General features: G+C 31.1%; 4 protein-coding genes across 5 annotated transcripts; 3 read left to right on the top strand and 1 right to left on the bottom strand.

The window, feature by feature from the left end:
• The first annotated feature begins 417 nt into the window (after positions 1-417).
• Positions 418-3775, top strand: LOC127256118 (vesicle-associated membrane protein 727-like). Of its 2 annotated transcripts, none has more exons than XM_051281958.1 (6): positions 418-526; positions 859-1060; positions 1135-1336; positions 1435-1555; positions 3374-3452; positions 3523-3775. In XM_051281958.1, the coding sequence occupies exons 2-5, from the start codon at positions 871-873 to the stop codon at positions 3428-3430; spliced, it is 570 nt and encodes a 189-aa protein (XP_051137915.1). In that variant the 5' UTR covers positions 418-526; positions 859-870; the 3' UTR covers positions 3431-3452; positions 3523-3775. The 2 variants fall into 2 exon arrangements, with proteins under 2 accessions (XP_051137915.1, XP_051137914.1); XM_051281957.1 differs by having other exon boundaries at positions 3390-3452.
• A 1128-nt stretch (positions 3776-4903) lies between these two features.
• Positions 4904-7920, bottom strand: LOC127256117 (30S ribosomal protein S9, mitochondrial). The gene is made up of 4 exons (XM_051281956.1): positions 7206-7920; positions 6189-6629; positions 5988-6068; positions 4904-5305 (listed from the first exon to the last, which is right to left on the bottom strand). The coding sequence occupies exons 1-4, from the start codon at positions 7855-7857 to the stop codon at positions 5214-5216; spliced, it is 1266 nt and encodes a 421-aa protein (XP_051137913.1). The 5' UTR covers positions 7858-7920; the 3' UTR covers positions 4904-5213.
• A 1453-nt stretch (positions 7921-9373) lies between these two features.
• On the top strand, positions 9374-10436 carry LOC127256467 (protein SRC2 homolog). Its single transcript, XM_051282491.1, has one exon. The coding sequence runs from the start codon at positions 9446-9448 to the stop codon at positions 10331-10333; it is 888 nt and encodes a 295-aa protein (XP_051138448.1). The 5' UTR covers positions 9374-9445; the 3' UTR covers positions 10334-10436.
• Positions 10437-14895: 4459 nt separating this feature from the next.
• Positions 14896-19085, top strand: LOC127256369 (BAHD acyltransferase DCR). The gene is made up of 2 exons (XM_051282347.1): positions 14896-15407; positions 17946-19085. The coding sequence occupies exons 1-2, from the start codon at positions 14958-14960 to the stop codon at positions 18852-18854; spliced, it is 1359 nt and encodes a 452-aa protein (XP_051138304.1). The 5' UTR covers positions 14896-14957; the 3' UTR covers positions 18855-19085.
• The last annotated feature ends 3375 nt before the right edge of the window (positions 19086-22460 follow it).

Here is a 22460-nt window from a genome sequence, read left to right on the forward strand (position 1 = left end):
GTTTGAACCAAATCGAATAGTTGGTTGAGGCGATGTTTTGAATATAAAATAAATTTATAAAAATATAATTATTTGATGTGAATTTTTTAAAAATGAAAAATTTAAAATAATATTTTTATTATTTTTGTTTGTTCAATTTCAAAGTATCAATTTGTTATTTAAAAAAAAAATTATCCATTAATATCAAAATATCTTGATTTTTACCTAAATTATAAATATACCATTATACAAAATCGGATTATTAAAAATTAGGAAAAAATTTCCAAACGAACGGTATAATTAATTAATTAATTAAAATTCGGTAAATATAAAGGCGCAGTTAAACTGTAAAAGAAATAAGGAGTGAAATTTCAACCGCACCACCGCATCCACCACCACTCATCTCTCACTCTTTCTCTCTCTAACTCAACTTCTCAGTTCCCACATTTTTCTCCACGCCAAACCCACCGACTCGATCGATCGTCGTCAGAGCGATTTCTGCCCAAAAATAATCAACGTGCTGCTGCGATCTCTCCTCAGTCTTAAGGTACTGTACGATTTTCAATCCTCTGTAAGTTTATATCCATATGCGTTTTTTTTTTTTTTTTTTTTTTTTTTTTTTTTTTTTTTCTGTCTCTCGCTCGCTCTATCTTCATCGATCTGGCGAATTTTGTCGTGTTTTTATGTACAAGTGTTTGTTATTTGACTTCCTGGTTTTAATTTGCTATTTTTATGAAAATGCAGTTGTGATCTTTCGCGTTAGTAACAAATGATCTGTTTTGCATCACCCAATTATGATTTTTGTGCTCGGATTTGTGGATTCTTCATGCGCTGTCTGTCGCTTTTGATTGTTAATGTTAATGTTTATGTTTCGGTTAGGTTTTGCGAAAGATGAGTCCGAAAGGGTTGATTTATAGCTTTGTAGCGAAAGGAACTGTTGTTTTAGCAGAACACACTCCGTATTCTGGAAATTTCAGCACCATTGCTGTCCAGTGCTTGCAGAAGCTTCCTTCGAATAGCAGCAAGTACACGTACTCTTGTGATGGCCACACCTTCAATTTCCTCATCGACACTGGATTTGGTAACTACACTCTATAGGTTTTTGTTTTTTTAGCTGCTAAATCTTTCAATTTGATTTGAATTTTGAGCGTGCAGTCTTCCTTGTTGTTGCTGATGAATCAATGGGAAGAAGTGTACCTTTTGTGTTTCTCGAAAAGGTGAAGGATGACTTCAAGCAACGGTATGGTGATAGCATCAAGAATGATGGCCAACACTCTCTAGCCGATGAATTTGACGAGGAGGATGATTTATTTGAAGATCGATTTAGCATTGCATACAATCTAGATCGAGAATTTGGGTGTGTAGTTGGAACTTTTTTGGGGAGGAGCATATATGCAAAGTTTACTTTCGTTTCTTGTTTTGATTGTTTCTTTGTGTATTGTTTGGCTTGCCTAGGCCGAGGCTTAAAGAGCACATGGAGTATTGTATGAATCATCCTGAAGAAATGAACAAGCTGTCCAAATTGAAGGCTCAGATAACTGAGGTCAAAGGAATCATGATGGATAATATCGAGAAGGTACACTTGCAGCCTATTCTTCTTTTCGATAATCAACGAACTACTATGCTTTAATAGAATTCTTCTAGCAAATTAATTCTTTGATGGTTACTACTACGATTTTGTTATGACTCCTTGTTGTTTATTCTTCCATTGATGATGTGTTATTGCATGTTCTTCTAATATTTGAATCCTAGTACAGAACAAGAAGATTAAAAAAAAAAAAAAAAAGAAGAAGAAAGAAAGAAATGATTTACTGAAAGAATGAGACAAAAATTGAAAAAAGAAACTAAAAAAAAAAGAAACAAAGAAGAGTAGAATAAGCAATTGAAACCTTGATCCTAGTTTTAGAATGGTATCTCATCGAAAATACAGTTTTATTAGGATAATAAAAAGGATGACTTCTCTGTAAAATGTAGCTATCAAATTTGGGTCTGCAAACTTATCTATAGAACAGATTCAATTACATCTTACATGGCTGCATCTTGGGGTTCATTACATGTAGTTCAGTTGTCGATATAAATTTGATGAACATCCCTCTTTGATCTCAATATGATCCATATGATGGATTTTTTATTTGTTCCTATTCTGCACAAGAATTGCATAAAGCGTTGCTTCACTTAGCATATCCGAATATGTATTAAAAGCAGAAAAGCTCTCTTATAGGACTAAAGAATGAAACATAAGGATTGGATGTGAAATACTGAATCGGTGCATGAAATTTGGTTCCGATGAGAGGACAGTTTTCTAATGCCTACAATTTGGTGTGAGCCTTTGACTAAAGGAGATGGTAATCCATTAGTTTAGAGTAACCAAATAGAATCAACTGTCGGGGGCGCCTATCAAGGTTGTCTTGGTGATTATTATTGAGAGACTTGAATTTGATTTATAATGTCCGTGTAGTTATCTTCTTTGTTTTATTAATGCTCATCTGGAAACTTTTTATTGTAAGCGTCGACATGCCTTCATAATCAGTATAACAAGTATGGAATTCATATTCCTTTATTTGACTAGGGTTTTTAAACATTATTTTGGGAGATATGTGTATGATAGATGCTACACTTGTTGATATGCTATGGTGTGTTTGGTATAGAGAAACGGAGATAGAAATGGAAACATCTCCATTTCTCTTATTTATTTGAGTAGAGAAATCAAAATTGAGAAATAAATGAATTTTCTTTCTTTGTTTTCATTGATCTTCTATGCATAGAGAAACAAAGAGAAATGAAGTGTGTTCATTTGATAATTTGCTTATTTTTTTACTATTCAACTTTCACAATTTTTTATAAAAATATAATATTATTTTATTTTATAAAACATCACATTTAAATTACTATTTAATTTTTTAAAAAAAATTTAAAAAATCAGTAAATAAACAAGCAATGCTTTTCCCCAGATTTCCACTATACTAAAAGCCCCTCATACCCCGATTCATCATTTCTTTCTAATCGATTCATACATATTAATGCATTTCTATGTTATATTTCTCTGCCAAATTCTCTACTTCTCAGTTGAATTTTATGTTTTACCGGACACAAGAATCAATTCTCATAGTTGAATTCATTTTCTCAGCAATTTTATTCTCAAGTATCATTTCTCTACAATTCCATTTTGAATACCAAACACAGTTATGTTATGCTATCCTTGTCAACTGTAGATGCTATTCATATCTTCTTGGATAATTCAAATTTCGCATGATTCTATCGTAATACGCCGTCCTAATTTTCATGCCGTCCTAATCAATCCCATTGTCTAGAATTTCCTGGCGTTCATCTTCTCATGTAAAATATTATGTCATGTTTTTAAATCATACTATGATTGTGACATACCAATTCAAAGATTCTCTATCCTTCAGGTTCTAGATCGGGGGGAGAAAATCGAATTGCTGGTAGATAAAACTGAAAACCTTCAGTTCCATGTGAGCAAACTCTTTCTACTCTTTTATGCACCTCGATAATAATGGTTCTCACACTCACTCACTCACTCAGGCCGACAGCTTCCAACGGCAAGGGAGGCAGCTACGTCGCAAGATGTGGCTGCAGAGTCTTCACATGAAGCTGATGGTCGGAGGAGCTATTCTCATCCTAATTTGCCTTATCTGGCTTATGTTCCGTTGAGATTTTCAATGTCCGGTTTTCTCCCTAGACAAACAAAAAAAATGCGGTTTTTTGTGAGGATGACATTATTGTTTTTCATTTCTGTACAAAAATTGGCAAATATATATATCTTTTGTTCGAGAAAGTTCCAAGTTCGACTACAAAATGAGGCACTGGAGACCATTGAAATGGGTGAACTTCTTCCCAGAGTGGTGAAGCAGAGTGCAGAACAACCATCGGCTTCTGCCCTTCCCTGGGTAAGTTTTGCTACGAATTTCATTTTTAATCTTTCTTTATTACAGCCGTATCTTGAGTCATTGTCCAATGAATATGGATAGAGTAGTGAGTTATTGAAAGTCGCATCGATCTTTTAAGCTTTAGCTTCCTTCAATTTTTTGGAAGAATAAAATTAGCTTTCACAATTTTGTCGAAAGCTTCCGCAGGAAGAGGAGACTCGACTCGCCTCTACTTGCCTTATAAGTTTGAGTTATCATTTATTATTGCTACATGACGTGGAAATCTGATTTAGCTATTTTGCAAATGCTTATTGGGTAAGTTTTTGCCGAGCATAATAATCTATAAATTATGCTAGCGACGAAGTTACTTAAATTAAAAATCTATCATTACACGATACAGTTTGTTTGGGAGATTTTCCCCAAATTTTAGTATTCATTCAATTTTTTCTCCCAAAAAACATCAAATTAAACACGTTTTTTTATTTTTTATATTATACTAAAAATTAATTTTACATTCAAAATATTAAATCAACACCCATTTATATTTTTCTCACTCAAATCCCAATCCAAACACCCAAACAAACACACACTTGAAGTATTGTCAGAACCATAATTTTGTTTAGCACACAAGCAATCTTCCAAAGAAAATATATATTTTCTCTTTATTATTATATTTTTTTAAACAAAAAAATACTCTCAAGTAAAATTGAATATCTTGTGTTGAAATGGATTTAGCGCTTTTAATTTTATAAAAAGGAGCTTTGAGTGCATTAAATGTATATTGAATTGTAAATATGTTACTTACAGAAAAAATGTCAAACAATCTACTAAAATGTGACACGACGATATCATCAAATTATACATCCTTGCCATTATTTTTTGGAGTTTAACTTTTATATTATAGAGAATTGCAACTGTTGGGCAGTAAAAATACTGAAATCGCACTCTAAAAAATCACAACTTTCATAACCCCTTGACAGTTCTTATAGATGGGATCAAAAAATATTAATAGAAAATCGAAAATAAATAAAAATAAAAAAGAAACAAACGAGTGTCATGTCAAGTTCATTAAAGTTTCTTCATTTAGAAATCTCATGTTTCCAATACAAGATGCCCCAAGGTCAAAAATATACCATAAAAAGAATTTTGAATCCCCATTATACAAAGCACTTGTTGCTGCTGCATCATTAACACACAAACTCATAGAGGTAGGGGAAGGAGAGGCGACTTGCTAATTCCCATACTCAAAATTAAGGTCAAGCGATATAATTTTCGACTAAAACAAGAGCTTCTTCTTATTGTAAAAGACATACCGAGGGAAGAATTTGGATTTGTGTAAGAATTGGGCTAACGCTTGACCCATTGGAAGCTTTTCCTCGCTTTAGCTTTTCCGGGCTTCTTCCTTTCGACTACTCTTGAATCCCTTGTTAGAAAACCGGCTGCAAAAGACATCGAGATTTTATTGCATAATTTATATTGGTGTTAGCTTTTCCTGTCTATGGTATAGGGGGATAGACAACATCTACAGTTATGAACTGACAACACATGTTTTTATTGGAACAAATCGCATAGTGTGGATTTGACGGGGGGATGTTAAAGAAATCTACGCCCGGGGAATTCTAGCGAGGGAATGGTTAATTCTATCAAATGGCTACGATACACACAACATAGAAATAGAAATCTTTACGGTGTGTTTGTTTGGGGGTTTGGATTTTGAGTTGAAATTTGAATAGTAAAAAATTTTGAATTGGAATAGTTGTATGATGTGATATAAATAGGTATAGACGTGATGTTTTAATTGTAAAATTGATTTTTAGTATAATATAAAAAATGAAAAATAGGTATTTGATTTGATATTTTTGGGAGAAAAAAATTTAATGAATAGTAAAAATCCTACATAAGCCACCAAACAAACACACCCTAAGTGACTAATCCGTTTAGATAGAGCATTTTGGAGTTTTTGAAGTTTTGGAAAATTTTGGGGATAATAATTTAATGTGATGTTTAGTGGAAGAAAAATAGTATTGGATATGATATTTTCTGAAAAAAATAAATAAAGTATTACGATGAATAATGCTAAAATTTCCAAAAATATGTATGTAAACATAGTCATAGTCTAACCTTCTTTCAAAGGAGGGCGGAATCCGGGTTCCCAATTTTGTAATGCTCGGCTGACGCCCAATCGAATGGCTCCAACTTGACCTGTAAAAGTTCATCACTTAAAACTAGTGAGCTCACACAAGTATGTTATTATATTAAGACAACTCGGGATTTGTCTTAAAAAGAAAAAACGGTCTCCGACAATAGAAAGTCGGTTCTTACCTGAGGTGCCCCCTCCTTTAACGGTGCAATTAACATCCCACATGCCCAATGTTTTTGTTTCAGAGAAAGGGCGGAGAAGAGCAGCTCGTTGATCGAGCATTGGGAAATATACGTCAAATTCTTTGTCATTTACCATAAATTTGCCGTCCCCCGGCTGAATCCAGACACGGGCGATACTGCATTTCCTTCTACCGGTTCCATAAGCCCTTCCCTTAGCATCCACCTGTCTGATTCGTGCCTTCGCCACCTCCTCTTGTTTTTGGCGCTCTATTTCAGCTCGGCTGGATTTTCGGGTATTCTTCATGTATCGGCTGTCTTCAATTTCGGATAGAGGAGGAAGTCCTTGAATGCCTTCAAAGTCCTTTAAAGCAATTAAACTGTCCAGCATCTCGTCCGTTATCCCCGATGCAGCTATTAGATCACCAAACGCACGATCCGGCCCTGCAAAATCAGATAAACAACTTTTTAAAATCGAGTTTGGGTTAGAAAGCTGTAAGAGTATCAACTGAAACCACTGCAAGGAAATTACACTCCCTTCCCGAGTGAAAATCAAAGGTTACAAAAAATGATAAGAAGCTCTGCATATCAATATACTCGTTAGAGTACAAACAGAAAGGCGGACATAAAACCACTTAACATCCAAACCTATCGAGCAATACATCAATACCCAAGATTACCTTAGCATCCAAACCTATCGAGCAATACATCAATACCCAAGAATCGAAAAGTGGACATATTGAGGTCAAATGTATTTGCTTATTAGCATTTTGCAATCTACAATAAAATGTTCTTCCACCTAAAATAATAACATTCAATGCATATTTTCCACTCAAAACAGCATATTCAAATCAAGTGATATCTCTTACCATTTCCACCTCAAATCCAACATCATCTACCATCAACCAGCAACAAAATAACGCTAAAACGAACAAATGAACACACAATTTCAACAAAAAACAGAATGAATTTCCAAATGTGAAAAAGAACTGTATTCAAAATCATTCTTCAACAACAAACCTTTGATAACTTCTGTCAAGGCTTTAGCCTCCGATTCAAGCTCCTTCTGCTGCTCACTCTTTTCGTTTCCAACGCTGTCCCCAGATTCATCCGCCAAACCACCGAAATCGGTTTCCCCAATCTCTCCTTCAACGCCAAACACATCCTCCGCAGCTTCTTTCCCCTCCGCCGCGAAATCCCAAGCTTTAAAATCCTCATGCGTCCCCCAGTCCTCAAACCCGCCGCCGCTATTTGCTTCCGCCGGAGTGGAAACATCGCTACTCACTAAATTCATGTCCTTACCTTCAACCTCGGGTGCAATTTCACCCTCCTTACCATCGCCATTCTGAAATAACTCGCCGTCTACATCCTCAAGTCCTTCGAGGCTTGCAGAGTCCGACGGAAACACAGATTCCTCATCCTGGTCGTCAGCCTCTGATGAAAGTTTCCACAAATCGGTAGTCGAATTAGCTGAATCATCGCCAGACCCTCCCCTCCCCCTTTTTGTCGAAAAATACGCGAAATGCGAAACCTTAGGGGCGAAATAATCCACCGGATTCGACAAAATGGGGCTCAAATTGATCGGTTTCGAAGCCAGCAAACAAGATTTAGAAGGAATTACAGCTAACAGGCGATGAAATTGAGACGATTTGGAGATTAAGCGAGAAAGCATTGTAGAGCGCAGACTGCGAAGAGACGAACGTGCCGAGGGTTTGCAGAGGTTTAGACATTGGATGAAATTTCTCGCATTTTTATTTATGGGCCTGATTGGGCCTTAATGGTCCTATGTAAATATTTAGTACGGGCTTTTGTGGCCCAATTATAGTGAGGCCCGGCCCAACACGCGTGCCGCCCGCGTATTGAAAACCTTACCCATAGCATATTCGGTTATATCGACAGTGACTTCTTTGTTAAGGAACGAATTTACAGTGTATTGGGACAATACCCACGCGGCACATCCAATCACGCGCCTCCACGTGCACGTCAATTTACCAATATGCCCTTTCTTGAAATTTTTGTGGATAATGTGTTTTTCTAATTCTAATTGTAAATAGTATTTTTCTTTTAATTTTAAAATAGAACTAATATGAAATGTAATGCTCCTAAATCAATAAAAATTACACTATCAAGTAGTGTTTGTTTAAAATTGTAATTTTGGATATGTTATTTTACTCTAGGAATAAAGAGCGATATTATTAATATACTCCCTCCGTCCCAAAAAGAAGTATCCATTTGTTTTTTGCAAGGAGTTTTAAAAATATTAGTATTATATTGTGATATAGAAATAAAATAGAAATGACTAAAATAATTTTGTTAGTAGGTGTGATATAAAGGTAATTTGTGTAATAGTATATTGTAAGTTGTAAGGGTATTTGTAATGTTAGGTAGGTAGTACAGTTACTAAAAAGGAAAATGAATACTTTGTTATGGGACGGACTAAAATGGAAAAATTGATACTTTGTTATGGGACGGAGGGAGTAGAATTTTTTTATTTTTTGATGACATAGACCCGCAGTCGCTACACGAAAGTACACTCACGGTTAAACCTAATATCCTGCAAATTAGACATGATAGACAAGTCACACTAGACGAATTATGTGTGGCAAGTGACCTAAGGCATTAGGGATTTGAATCCATGACCACCCAGTCACACTATAAAATTTTGATTTTGTGAATAGTGAAAGTACAAATTTTATGTATATTTAAAAGCATGTAAGCAAAAAAGTTATTAGTATGAACACCCACTCTTTGATTATTTTAGATTTTGATCAAGTCAGCATATATATATATATATATAATAATCCGCACAAATGCAATAATATACGATAATTATATCGTTTAAATTTTAACAGCACGTGATAATACAATAGTCAATGTAATATATTATTAATTTTTATTATAATAAATATATATATACAATACAGTATGATATATAAAAACATCATAGATGTTGTGATATATATCATTTTGTATGTTATATGCCTTGTATCTTAACGAAATAATAATTTAATATATATTTAAAATATTGATTTTAATAATTTACAAAGAACCATTAGAAAACGAAAAATCAATAATATTATCAAATTTTTCACATAAATAAGAAGGGTAGAATCGTAAATCCATACAACGCGAGAACCCTCCTCTACCTTCTCGACCTCACTCTCCTTCTCCGACCTATAAAAGCCCCAGAAAAACCACACTCCACGCAGTAGCGCAGCCCATTTCTAGATACTGCTTTTCTCTCAAAACAAACAACAAAAATGGCGTTCCGCCATGAGGTCGAGGTCACCATCGCCGGCGCCACCGATCTCAAAAACGTCAATTGGCGCCACGGCAAGCTCAAGCCCTACGCCGTCGTCTGGATCGATCCGAAGAACAAGTGCTCCACACGCGTCGACGACGACGGCGACACTTCCCCCCGCTGGAACGATAAACTCACAATTCCTCTCACCTCCTCCGTCGACGACGCCACGCTCCACATCGACATCGTCCACGCCGACGCCGCCGACGACACCAAACCGCTCATCGGATCCGCCAGGCTCCCCCTCCGCGACGTTGGAATCGGAAACCGATCGGAGAAGAAACTCGACCTTAAGCGCCCCTCCGGCCGCCCCCACGGCAAATTAGAAATCGAAGTTACCGTGCGCGAGCCGCGCTACCCTGCGCCGGATCCTTACGCGCCGCCTTACGGCGTTCCGCCGCCGGGAACCAGAGATTACCCCCCTCCGCCGCCGTACGGAAACCCCTACGCTCCTTACGCCGCGCCGCCGTCGGGTTACCCCTACGGCGCCGCGCCTCCGCCGTCCGGATATCCTCCTTACGGATCGGCGCCGCCTCCGTCGGCGTACTCTGCCTACGGTTCCGCGCCGCCTCCCTCGGCCTATCCGGCGTACGGATCGGCCGCTCCACCGCCCTACGGGCAGCCGAGCTACGGGCAGACCGGTTACTACGGGCAGACCGGTTACGTGGAGGATAAGAAAAAGAGTAAATTTGGTGGGATGGGGGCGGGATTGGCTGTGGGTGCGGTCGCAGGGGCTTTGGGTGGACTCGCAATAGCGGAGGGTGTAGATGCACTCGAGGACAAGATTGCTGATGACGTGGCAGATCGTGTGGAGGACGATTTAGGCTATGATGGCGATGATTTCTAGAGGAACTGACCTCCTCTTTTCTCTATGCTTACTTCTATTTATTTGTTTTTTTCTTTCCAAATGTTAAAAATTAGGATAAATATATCATTTTTATTTTTATTTATATTTATATTTAAAATCTATTATAAACCAAGATCAAAATAAAAAAAAAGAAAAACTTTAGTTATAAATTTAAATTTTATGGAAAATAAAAAGAACTCTGAAATAACGGTTTAAACTATATTGGGCCGGTCCGGGTAGCCCAATATGTACTTACAGATTTTCTGTGGTTGTATTTAGTTATATTTTGGTATGTTCGTTTGAACAGTGGTGTGTTGTATCGTAGAATTTTGAGCTAAATAATAGTTCCATTTATACTTTTTAATGTATAAAAGATATATTTAAAACAAAATTTATAAATAATAAAGAGTTACAATAGAACACACGGTATTGTCATACAGCAAGAATTCTATAAATATTATTAAAAAATATAATAATATTTTAACACAATATATATAATATATATTAATTCAAATACTCAAATAGCAAATTATATTTATATGTTTTTTTTTTTTATAATTATTTAGAAAAAAAATTAAAAACCAAGAATTTAAATAATTATATAATATATTAATTTTTTTATCCAAAATCTAATTTCTTTTTATTTTTATTTAATTTTATTAGAAGCATTACAAACGATAATATAATTAAATATTTTCAACCTATAAAAATGCACAAAAAATAATTATAGTTTCTCTTTTATATTGTAATAAAAATTTATTAAATTGTAACGCAAAAGTCTGATAAAGGAATGTATTGCATGATATTTTGAATATAATATTTTAAATTAAAATAAATATTTTCGATATAATTTAAATAAGTACGATATCTTAAAAATTAAATTAAATTTTAATATAATATTATAAAAACTAAAAATATATTTAAATTTAATACTTTTATAGAAAATTAAAAATAATACAGAATGGGTGAAAAATCCACACTGACCTCATCCTCATCCGTCGGTAAAATCAGATCTGAAATTGCAAGCTCATAAATAAAAGGAGGCGTCTGTATGTATGGTCAGAGCTACAACAATAATAATAATAATAATAATGTAATAATAATAATAAATAATAAATAAATAATAATAATTGTCCAACAACAACAATCTTATATTAGGACAGCATTTTTTATTTCCACCGCAAATTTAGGTCTCATTCCGATCCCATAACATTTTACAACCTCAATAAATGTTGTGTCTGTGCGTTGTTGAAAATTGTGTTTTTATTACAACCTCCGTCCCACATAATTTGTTCATAATTTTTTATTTTCGTTCGTCTCAAGTAATTTATCTTTTTTATTTTTGGAAATATAATTATGCACTTTAATCGCATTTGAAATTTTAAATTATATAATTTTTTAAATTTTAATTAAACTATTTACTTATCTTAATCTTAATCTATAATTATTTTTACTAAATAATAATTATTTTTACTAATATATTTCTTAATTACTTACTAATTATACTTTACCTAAATTCTCGTATCTACACTAATACATCCATATTATAGACATGGGAGTATTACTGATTGTTTTAGTATACTTTATAATATAATATTTGATAATTATTTTTATTTAAAATATTATATTTCATCCACATATATAGAGAGGATATATTAATCAATAATGATAGTTGGGTTTCATGAGTAGGGTTTTACTGTAACAAACACACCCTTAAATGTGATTTATTTATTTCTTTTAGTATTTTCAATTTTGATATTTTTGAAAAAAATTACTCCCTACGTATTGGGATCATATTCAATTTTTTTAATCATATTAAACATAAAAAAATATATATATTTATTCAAAAATACAAAATAACAAACCATAAATGACTATTTTTTGTTTCATTTCTTATGTACATTATTCTTTTTTTTATAGAAATATATTAATTTTTTGGATTGAAGTTTACTTGTATCACATTAGAAAAGTACAGGTACAAATTCCCACATCATAAAAAAATATATATATTAATTTTTTTATGCAAAATATTACAAACAAATTTGTTATTATTAGTAAACATATGTTTCATTTAAAATATTATATTTAATTATTATTTTAATTAAAAGATATGAAAGATAAAAATAAGTAATTTTTTTGGAGTTCTCTTTTTAATTAGTATGAATGTGATGGTTTTCAAAGAAAATGATGCTATATAATTTTTATAAAAATTCAAATTAAAATAGTAATTTAATATGATATAAATAAGCATCGAATTAATTTTTTTAATTTAAAATTAATTGTTAGTTTAATATAAAAAATAAATATGTAATTTGATATTCTAATCAATAATGAATACTAAATTTTGAATTATAATTAAACCCACAAACAAATATAGCAATGCATTTTGTTCTAATTTATATATTATTTTCTCCTTCTGAGTAAAATTATGTAGATTTGATTTGATTGGATATGAAAATTAAAATATAATATATTTTAATTATAAAATAAAATAAGTAAATGTTAAGAAAATGACTTAGGGCTTCATCCTAAAATCAATAGGCAACATTATATTCAAGAGAGTTCCCAATATTTTTCTCAATAGAGTATTCATGGCTTGATATTATGTTTAGGATGGAGTCTTAAATCTTTGTTAACCACAACCAAAAAAAAAAAAAAAAAAAAAAAATTGAAAAAATAATTAACTACGTACAAAAATTAGTAACAAATTGACTATTTGTTAAAGCAAGAGAAATAATAAAAATTATTGATGAATAAAATTGTTTAATATAAATAGATTGTGCATAAGTTTAGTGGACAATAATAAATATATATATTGACATAATTTTTGTTGCGGAAAAAAAAAAAAACACACACACACGATAACATAAAAATTTGATGATTTTGTTCAATCGGAATGATCTACGTCTTTGAACATCAAATATATATATATATATATATAAAAGAGTAAATCAAACTCTAGCACCAGATCCAAAATAGGTCAAACAGTAAAATATAAATTATGACCTAGCTCATGCCGTCTGGTTTAGGGGGCCACGACGCCCCGGGATCCCCAAGCTAGGGTGTTGCCCTGGACCCCGTTCACTAATTGGGTAATGAAATCTTATACAGTTTAGCAAAGTGACAAACAAATTAAGTCTAGTTCAAATTTAAGGTTCATAACTCAATTTTTTTTATAATATGGAAATTTACAGTTGTTAATTTTTGGAGGTCTGAATCTTCAATTGAACTTAATAGAATGCAAATTAAGTATAATAAAACAAGTCATCCCGTAAGGAATAACCCGATGGTGTAGGAGTTGTACTTGTGACCGTATGGCCAAGAGTTCAAACCCTCCGACGCCTCAGGTCACATGCCTCACATAGTTCGCTTAGTGTGACTTTTTTGTCCAACTTAATTTGCAAGATATTAGGTTCGACTGCAGGTAATGAATGAAACGACCTACGTTAAAATAACACCCAAATTAGGTCTGAACGTAATCCGACTTTATTAAATTTATAATTATGTTTGAAAAATAGAAGCTATTTTTTCTTTTCTCAACCCCCAACAAAATCACGCACTCCCAAATTACCAATTTAATGCTCCCTTCCCTTCCTTCAACTACACACCACTTTTCCCAACCCTAAATTAAATGCCCATCCATAAAAATTAATTAATTATTTAATTAATAGTAAATAACGTTTTGTTTAAATAAGAAATTAATATATATTTTTTTAATATTGGAGAAATTTGAAAAAGTAATAATAAAAAAATTAAGTATTTAATATTATCTACATTCTATCTGAGTAATATTAAAAAAAAAAATTGCAATATATTGAAGAAAATTATACTTTATTACTTTACCTGTCTGTCATTATTTTACTTAATTGAGTATAAAATTGACGGATAGGAGAATATATTAAAAAAGTAAAATTGTGTAAAAATGGAAAATTAATTACACGGTTGTGTTTAGTAAGATCATTAGTAAAATAAAGAATGATAATTTAACTAAATACTACTTACTCTGTTCCAAAATAATTGATCTATTTGGATGAACACGAAAATTAAGAAATAAAAGTTATTTTATTAATAGCAGTGGTAAAAATATTTTTAAAAGACCAAAATGTCTCTGCTTTATGTAATTATTATGAAAAAATGAGAGATAGCTTTGTGAAAAATGTAAATTATTAGTTAGCAAATGAAAGTATTGTTTTAGAACGGACGAATATAGCAAAATGAGATTATTACTTTAAAATGAAATGAATATTAAATAGAATAAATTAAAAATTAAATAATGTAATATGAAAAAAATATATATATTTATTTATTTGGCAGATAAAATATAATTAATTATTTTAAATTTTAGAAATAGTACAAAATATATGTAAAATATGCCACAATAGAAAATATTATACAATATATGAAATAGATGAAGTATTATATTATAAATTTTAATAAAAAATTTTTAAATCTTACCTTCTAAATAAATAATAAAATTAAATAAATAAAAGAACTTTAAATGCCCATCCAACTACCACTAACCCATAATCCAATTGTCTTATAAATACGCTATCATCCCCTGCCTGAACCAACCCTCACTCACATTACTTTCAACATTCCGACGACCTTACAAGCGGCGGCGGCGATGGGCGGCGGCGGCGTTAAGACACTCGATACGGCTTATGTGAAGCCGGGGAAGGCGGCGGCGGCGGCGGGGCGACGGGAGTGCCAGCTGGTGACCTTCGATCTGCCTTATTTGGCGTTCTTCTACAACCAGAAGCTTCTGGTGTACGCGGCAGAGGATGTCGCCGGCGGCGGCTTCGACGGCGTCGTGGGGCGGCTGAAGGAGGGGCTGGCGGCGGCGCTGGAGGAGTTTTACCAGCTGGCAGGGAGGCTGGAGAAGGACGAGGAGGGGGTTTTCAGGGTGGCGTATGATGACGATATGGAGGGGGCGGAGATCGTCACGGCGGCGGCGGAGGAGGTCGCCGTCGGCGAGGTCGCGGCGGAGGAAGGGACTTTGAAGCTGAAGGAGCTCCTGCCGTACAACGGCGTTCTTAATTTGGAAGGCCTCCACCGCCCTTTGCTAGCTGTCCAGGTACACACATACGCATATAGATACATATTTATGTATCTATATATATACTTCCTCTTTCATGCAAATAAGCATTCATTTGATAGGATATCAATTTTAATAAAAATAAATAATAATTATTTTTTTGAAAAACAAAATACAAAATATAATTTTTTTTTTTTAAATAAAACAAAAGTATTTTTTTTTATCACAATAAAAAAAAAAGTGTGAGCATATATTTCAATGACACACATAATATATAAATATATATATTTGTATCTACACGGACATTCTTATTACATTCTCGTCAACGTTAGTCCTGTTGGTTGACGACCCAAAACATACTTAATATTTTAAATAATATTTTTAATGTAATTAGTAGTATTTTATTAAAAAAATAATAATATTTTTATTCACTTGAATTGACTTAAAAGAAATTTATGATAAATTTAAAAAAATAATAATATTTTTATTCACTTGAATTGACTTAAAAGAAATTTATGATAAATTTAAAAAAATAATATTTATTTTAGTCTGTTTTTAATTATTTTTTTGCGTTATTATATTTAATATTAATTATTTTTATATTTATATAACATCTTTTTATTTGTATTATAAGATATTAATAGAAATATTTTTTAAAATTTTTATTCATTTATACTATATTTGGATATAATAATTAATATTAATTAATACGCAAAAAAATAAACGTGGCTCTTAGAGCCGGTCGGAAATAGTATTATATTATTTAAATAAAATTTGATAAAATGAAAAAAAATCTCAAATGCTCTTTTTAAGGTAAATGGTGTAAAGGGTAAAATATGAAAGAGTAATTAGACGGTGACAGCATATAATATAAATGTAAATAGACTTTTGGCATAACTTTATGAAAAGTGAAATTACTTTGCTAGGATTGAGTGAATAATAATATTTGTATAAACAATTGCATTGTTTAATATTTACAAATGTGTAATGTTTTAGATTTTTTATTTTTTTTAAAAAATAATCTAATATTTTAAATTTTAAAATGAGTACTTAATTATATTATTTATAAAAATAATTAATAAATAATGCAGAATAAACTATTAGTTATGTCCCTTACTTAAATATCCATTTATTTTTTGTTAGTAAAATTTTAAATATTAATATTAATATTCATATGTAGTATAAGTCTTGAGGAAAAAAAATAAAAATATCTTTTTTAATATTATATATAATATAAATATAAAATTATATTCAATGTTAACTGGAATGACTTAAAAACAAATGAATACATTATTATATGACAGAGAAAGTATTTAGAAACACAATAAAAAAGGTAAAATAGATTTAAAATATTCTTTTTTAATAAAAATGTAATCAATACTTTTTCCATTCGATAAAATTGAAATGTTTGGATCCGACATTGTAATTATTAAAAATAAGAGTATTTTTAAAAATTTAGTTAATATTTAATAACGATGATAGAATAATGTAACAAAGACAGTGCCAACCGTAACAAATAAATATTAAATAGTAAAAAATAATGATTAAATGTTAAAAATTTGACTTTATTAAAACTAGTAATGAATTAAATTTAACATATAAAAAAATAATAATAAAAATATATTTGAAGGACGGAAGTAATAATAGAATCCATTTTGAAAACCTCAATGTTTAGAGTCAAGAAAATGCAAGACTTGTTTTAAATTTAAAACAAATGTTATATTCATATGGATATTTTTTAAAAAAAGAAAATTGATAATATTTGTTACTAGTAGTTTTTTAAAATAAAATATCATATAAAATATTTGTATTTTATTATAAAAATACCAAATTAAATAAAGCAAGACTTATTGAATTTTAGACCATCTATTGAAATTATATAATTATTTATTTATAATAATTAATTTGATTCACTCACAATTTTATTACTTTTATTATAATAAATACAATCAATTTGCTATTTTGTTTACTTATCCTATTATTTTTTTTATTAATTTTTAATAAAAAAATTTATAATACTCTCATTGTATTTTATTTTTTTATCTTATTTTAATATTAAGATATTATTATTTTTTAATTTCCTTATCCAACATAACATACATAATTTGCTGAACGAGAAGACTATTTTGAATAAAATCTAAATACATTGAATCTAATTATATACTTATGTACTATAGATTTAAATTGCATAATACGATGTTCTAAGTTCTAACATTGTAGCCCGTAGGATAGGTATGGTATGCAAAATTTGAGTTGTGCTAGGGCTGCTATATATATACGGACACGTGTCAGGATATAATTGGGTCGGACAAACAAATGTATTACTTATGTTAGAACAAGGGAGTGTATGATTATTTTAAATATAATTTTTATTAGAGATAAAATTTTACTGTCAATTTGTAAATATAAGCAAAATACTTAGTTCAATATTCATTTGAGAAATTGGTGCAATTAATTGAACCCAACAACCCAACCAAAATTATACATAAATGGATTTTATTGTATGTTTGGTGGTTATTTAATACTGAGCCCCACATTATTAATTAATAATAATATTATTTTTATTATCCCTGCCAGCTCACTAAATTAAAGGATGGGGTAGCGATCGGGTGTGCCTTCAACCACGCTGTACTCGATGGAACCGCCACGTGGCACTTCATGACCTCATGGGCTGAGCTGTGCCGTGGGGCCCACTCCATTTCCGTCCCTCCATTTCTCGAGCGCACCAAGGCGCGCAACACCCGAGTCAAGCTCAATCTCTCAAAGCCATCGGACGCTCCAGAGCACGCCAACTCAGCATCAACCGAATCCAACGGCGACGCTGCGCCGCCGGCGCTGCGGGAGAAGGTCTTCAAGTTCCCGGAGTCCGCCGTCGACCAGATCAAGTCAAAGCTCAACTCCGCCGCGGCCGCCGCCGGCGATTCGAAGCCGTTCTCGACGTTCCAGTCGCTGTCGGCGCACATCTGGCAGGCCGTCAGCCGCGCCCGCCGCCTCGCCGCCGAGGAGTACACGGTGTTCACCGTCTTCGCCGACTGCCGGAAAAGAGTCGACCCGCCGATGCCGGAAACCTACTTCGGAAACCTGATTCAGGCGATCTTCACCGTCACCGCCGCCGGTCTGGTCCTCTCCAACCCGGCCGAGTTCGCCGCCGGTCTGATCCGGTCCGCCATCGAGTCACACGACTCGGCGGCGATCACTAAACGGAACGAGGAGTGGGAGAAAAACCCGATCATTTTCCAGTACAAGGACGCCGGCGTCAACTGCGTCGCTGTCGGCAGCTCGCCCCGGTTCAAGGTGTACGACGTCGATTTCGGGTTCGGCCCGCCGGAAACGGTCCGGAGCGGTTCGAACAACCGGTTCGATGGGATGGTTTATCTTTATCCGGGGAAGACCGGCGGGCGGAGCATAGACGTGGAGATTAGCCTGGACCCGAAGGCCATGGAGCTCCTGGAGAAGGACAAGGAGTTCCTGTTCATGGATGCTTGAATTATTGCAGTAAATTTATTTTACCTTACATCGTTAATTTCCTCGTTGAAATTATTAAATAGTACTATTTTATGTGTTTGGTTTTAATTATTGCATGTGGAGTTTAATATTGTTTTAATGAGTGCATTTAATTATTTTAATTAAGCTTGTTGTACTTTATCTATATGTTACTGTGTCATGTTTTTTAAAAGCTTCATTTGAAGTAATGAAAATTATACTCCCTTCCTCTCATTCAAATGGTACTATTTTTCATTTTCGTTCGTCCCAAAATAAAATTACTATTTTACTAATTTAGTAATTGTATTACATACTTCATATAATAAATATTTTTTCAATTTACAATATATTAAACAAATGACATTACTTTTATATTACACCATACTAATAGGAGTATTTTTTATCTTTTTTACTATAATACAATATAATACTAATATTTAAAAGCAAACGCCACCCTTATTGCGGACGGAGGAAGTATTTGATTATTTCTTGTTGGTTATTTCATCAATAATTGTATATATATATAAAAAATATATTGATTATTTATCCTTTTAATTTCACATAATTGTTTTTTCTTTCAATTATATCAAATCAAATACACATAATTAGAAAAACATTTATCACATATTCTAATGAACCTGTGAGTTTACAATTATACAACTGGGTTATCTCTTACAAGTCTGTTTCTAGTTTTTTTTTTTTTTTTCTTATGATGTAGGAACCGCATCCGCTAATCGAAAGTGCATACTGGATATACTCTCGACCGAATTTAATATTCTGCATATTTACATTATACTCAAACTATACATTGTCAACTATAAATAACAATAATGTACATGCCATGTATAAAATTTGCGATTGATACAATTCGATGTACATGCAAATACTTTGCATCATTTCACTACAAATTTATTTATTTTGGGTATTAGTTTTTTATCCAAAACTCAACAACCCGAGTGCATATGCAGAGGCGGAACCAAACCGAGATGAGAAGGGGGACTAATTTTTCAAATTTCAAAACAATCATCTATTTGTTATCCAATAATTTTATCAAAAATTATCATATTTCGAAAATCTTGCAAAATATCAATCTGCAGTGACAACTGCATATTACCAGATGAATTTTGTATTATATGAAATTGATAAATAGTAAAAACATTTATTAAAAAAAATAGCTCTTAAAAATATCATCTCCTATGTATTTGTTTGAAAATTTTTTGAAGATTTTTTTTTTTTAATTATTGTTTATTACTGTTTTGTTCATATCTATTTTTATACCATCAAACGAGTATTATGATATAAATTTTTTTGTTATTCAAAATTTAAATTTTCACATAAATACTCTATCAATTTTTAACAATTTTTTTAAATTTATTTATTGTTTTTTATATTATATATTATAAAATAAAAATTAAAAATTAAAAGGGGTGAGGTGGAGGGACGTGAGCTGGAGCCCCTTTGCCCCCACATACATCTGCCTTTGTGCATATGTTATGTTTGTTTTTAGTTTTCATGTTTCACGGTACATATTGTTCGAATAAAAATATATTATTATCTCCTACAAATATTACATCAACCTATTATGAAAATATCATACAGATTCTAAACAAATTGTTTAGTAATTTTCACTTAAAAATTTTCTTTTAATAAAATTTTAGATATCATGTTCTGATAAATAAAATAATATATTTTTCATATATATATAGTTTATAATTACGTTCCAAAAAAAATTGAAAATAAATAATGATAATAATAATAATAATAAAAAAGCAGCCAAACATGCGTTTAGTCTTTAATTTCTGGTAGGACTTTTGCATCCGCTCTGACTTTTATTAATTATTTATTTTTCATTTATTTAAAAGATTTTTTTTTAGTATTAATGTATTATTATAATTATTTATTAGATGTTAAATCGACTTATTAGATTATTATCTTAGTCAACTTAAGATTACGTAATTATTAATAATTGATTGAAGTGAAGTATTAAGAATTGAAATTTTGTTTATATATATATATGGAAAACAATCATTTTTTGTCCAAATATAAACAAAATTTATCAATTTTGGTCCCAATATAAAAATCTTATCAATTTTGGTCTCAATATAACTAAAACTCATCATTTTTTGTTCCAATATAATCAAAATTCATCATTTTTTGTTCAAATATATATTTTTTTTTCAATTTTAGTCCTAATATAACCAAAACTTATCATTTTTTGTTTCAATATAATCAAACCTTATCTTTTTTTGTCCAACCATCAATAAACCGACGTAAAATACTAACGTGGACTTGCAAGATAGTGCAATTTCTTCAAATATAAATATAAGGTTTGATTTCTTTTCACGTCAGCATTTTCCGTCGGTTTGTTGACGGTGAGACCCAAAAAGATAAGGTTTGATTATATTGTAACAAAAAATAATGAATTTTGGTTATATTGGGACTAAAATCGATAAAAATTTTATATTGAGACAAAAATGATGAGTTTTGGTTATATTGAAACAAAAATGATGAGTTTTTGTTATATTTAGACCAAAATTGATAAGATTTTTATATTGAGACCAAAATTGATGGATTTTAATTATATTGTGACAAAAATTGATTTTTTTCCCATATATAAATACATTGCAATAGATTAAATAAAAGTTTAAGATAGAACCTTCATCAATGATTGTATAAAACTTAACTCAATGATGTTTGTTAATACAAGTAAATAATTATTTTAATTGTATTACTATATTCGTATTGATTAAACTGATTTGATTTAAAAGTTGAATTTGAGGCTGGACAAGTTTTTTCAACTTAATTATTTAATAAATGAGCTACAATCATAGGGAACTTATTTACAACTAAACAAGAGTATGTTTGGTCGGCTGTTTGAATTTTGGATTTTTATTTTAAATAATAAAAAAATTGATTTTAAATAATTGTTATATCAACTATAATGATTTGAATGTAAAATTGATATCCAATGCTCCTTCCGACCCATTTAAAATTGTCCCCTTTAGGTTACAAAGTTTTAGATTTGAGATAATTAGTAAGTAATTTTAAAATATATTAGTAAAAATAATTATAATTTAATATAAATAAGTAGTATACATTAATACTAAAATGACTAAATAGTTTAAAAATTATAAATTATTAATTTTAAAAATGTGAGTAAATTGTATAATTATCTTTAAAAAAAATGACATTATGTGGAACTGATGAAAATAGAAATAATTAACAAATTAAGTCGGACAAAGAGAATATAACATAAATAAATAAAAAATAAATATTTAATTTGATAATTTTTGAAAAATATTAATAAATTATAAAATTCAACTAAAATGCCCTAAGCAAACACATATGTCTTACATGTGTATTTTGGATATTTCTTAATATATTAAATTTGGGTTTTCTTGAATGAAAAATAATAATAATAATAATAAATAAAAAACTAAGAATGCTTTCTTTGTTATTATTCCCCGTTATGAAATATAGTATCACAACGAATAATAAAAAAAAGTGTGATTAATAGATAATTAAAAATATATTATTAAAAATATTTTTTTGTTACTATTTTTATTTATTCCATTGAAAAATATTTATTTTTATTGAAATAAAAATAAT

The sequence above is a fragment of the Andrographis paniculata genome, unplaced genomic scaffold (genome assembly GCF_009805555.1).
Source record: "Andrographis paniculata isolate CXL003 unplaced genomic scaffold, ASM980555v1 Contig55END, whole genome shotgun sequence".
NCBI classification, from domain to species: domain Eukaryota; kingdom Viridiplantae; phylum Streptophyta; class Magnoliopsida; order Lamiales; family Acanthaceae; genus Andrographis; species Andrographis paniculata.

Coding starts and splice junctions, on each gene's coding strand:
- LOC127256369 (XM_051282347.1), top strand. CDS start 14,958: ATGGGCGGCGGCGGCGTTAAGACACTCGATACGGCTTATGTGAAGCCG. Junction 15,408..17,945: donor GCCCTTTGCTAGCTGTCCAG/GTACACACATAC, acceptor TATCCCTGCCAG/CTCACTAAATTAAAGGATGG.
- LOC127256118 (XM_051281957.1), top strand. CDS start 871: ATGAGTCCGAAAGGGTTGATTTATAGCTTTGTAGCGAAAGGAACTGTT. Junction 1,061..1,134: donor CCTCATCGACACTGGATTTG/GTAACTACACTC, acceptor TTGAGCGTGCAG/TCTTCCTTGTTGTTGCTGAT. Junction 1,337..1,434: donor AATCTAGATCGAGAATTTGG/GTGTGTAGTTGG, acceptor TGGCTTGCCTAG/GCCGAGGCTTAAAGAGCACA.
- LOC127256467 (XM_051282491.1), top strand. CDS start 9,446: ATGGCGTTCCGCCATGAGGTCGAGGTCACCATCGCCGGCGCCACCGAT.
- LOC127256117 (XM_051281956.1), bottom strand. CDS start 7,857: ATGCTTTCTCGCTTAATCTCCAAATCGTCTCAATTTCATCGCCTGTTA. Junction 6,630..7,205: donor CTTGACAGAAGTTATCAAAG/GTTTGTTGTTGA, acceptor CTGATTTTGCAG/GGCCGGATCGTGCGTTTGGT. Junction 5,306..5,987: donor CCGCCCTCCTTTGAAAGAAG/GTTAGACTATGA, acceptor TGTCTTTTGCAG/CCGGTTTTCTAACAAGGGAT.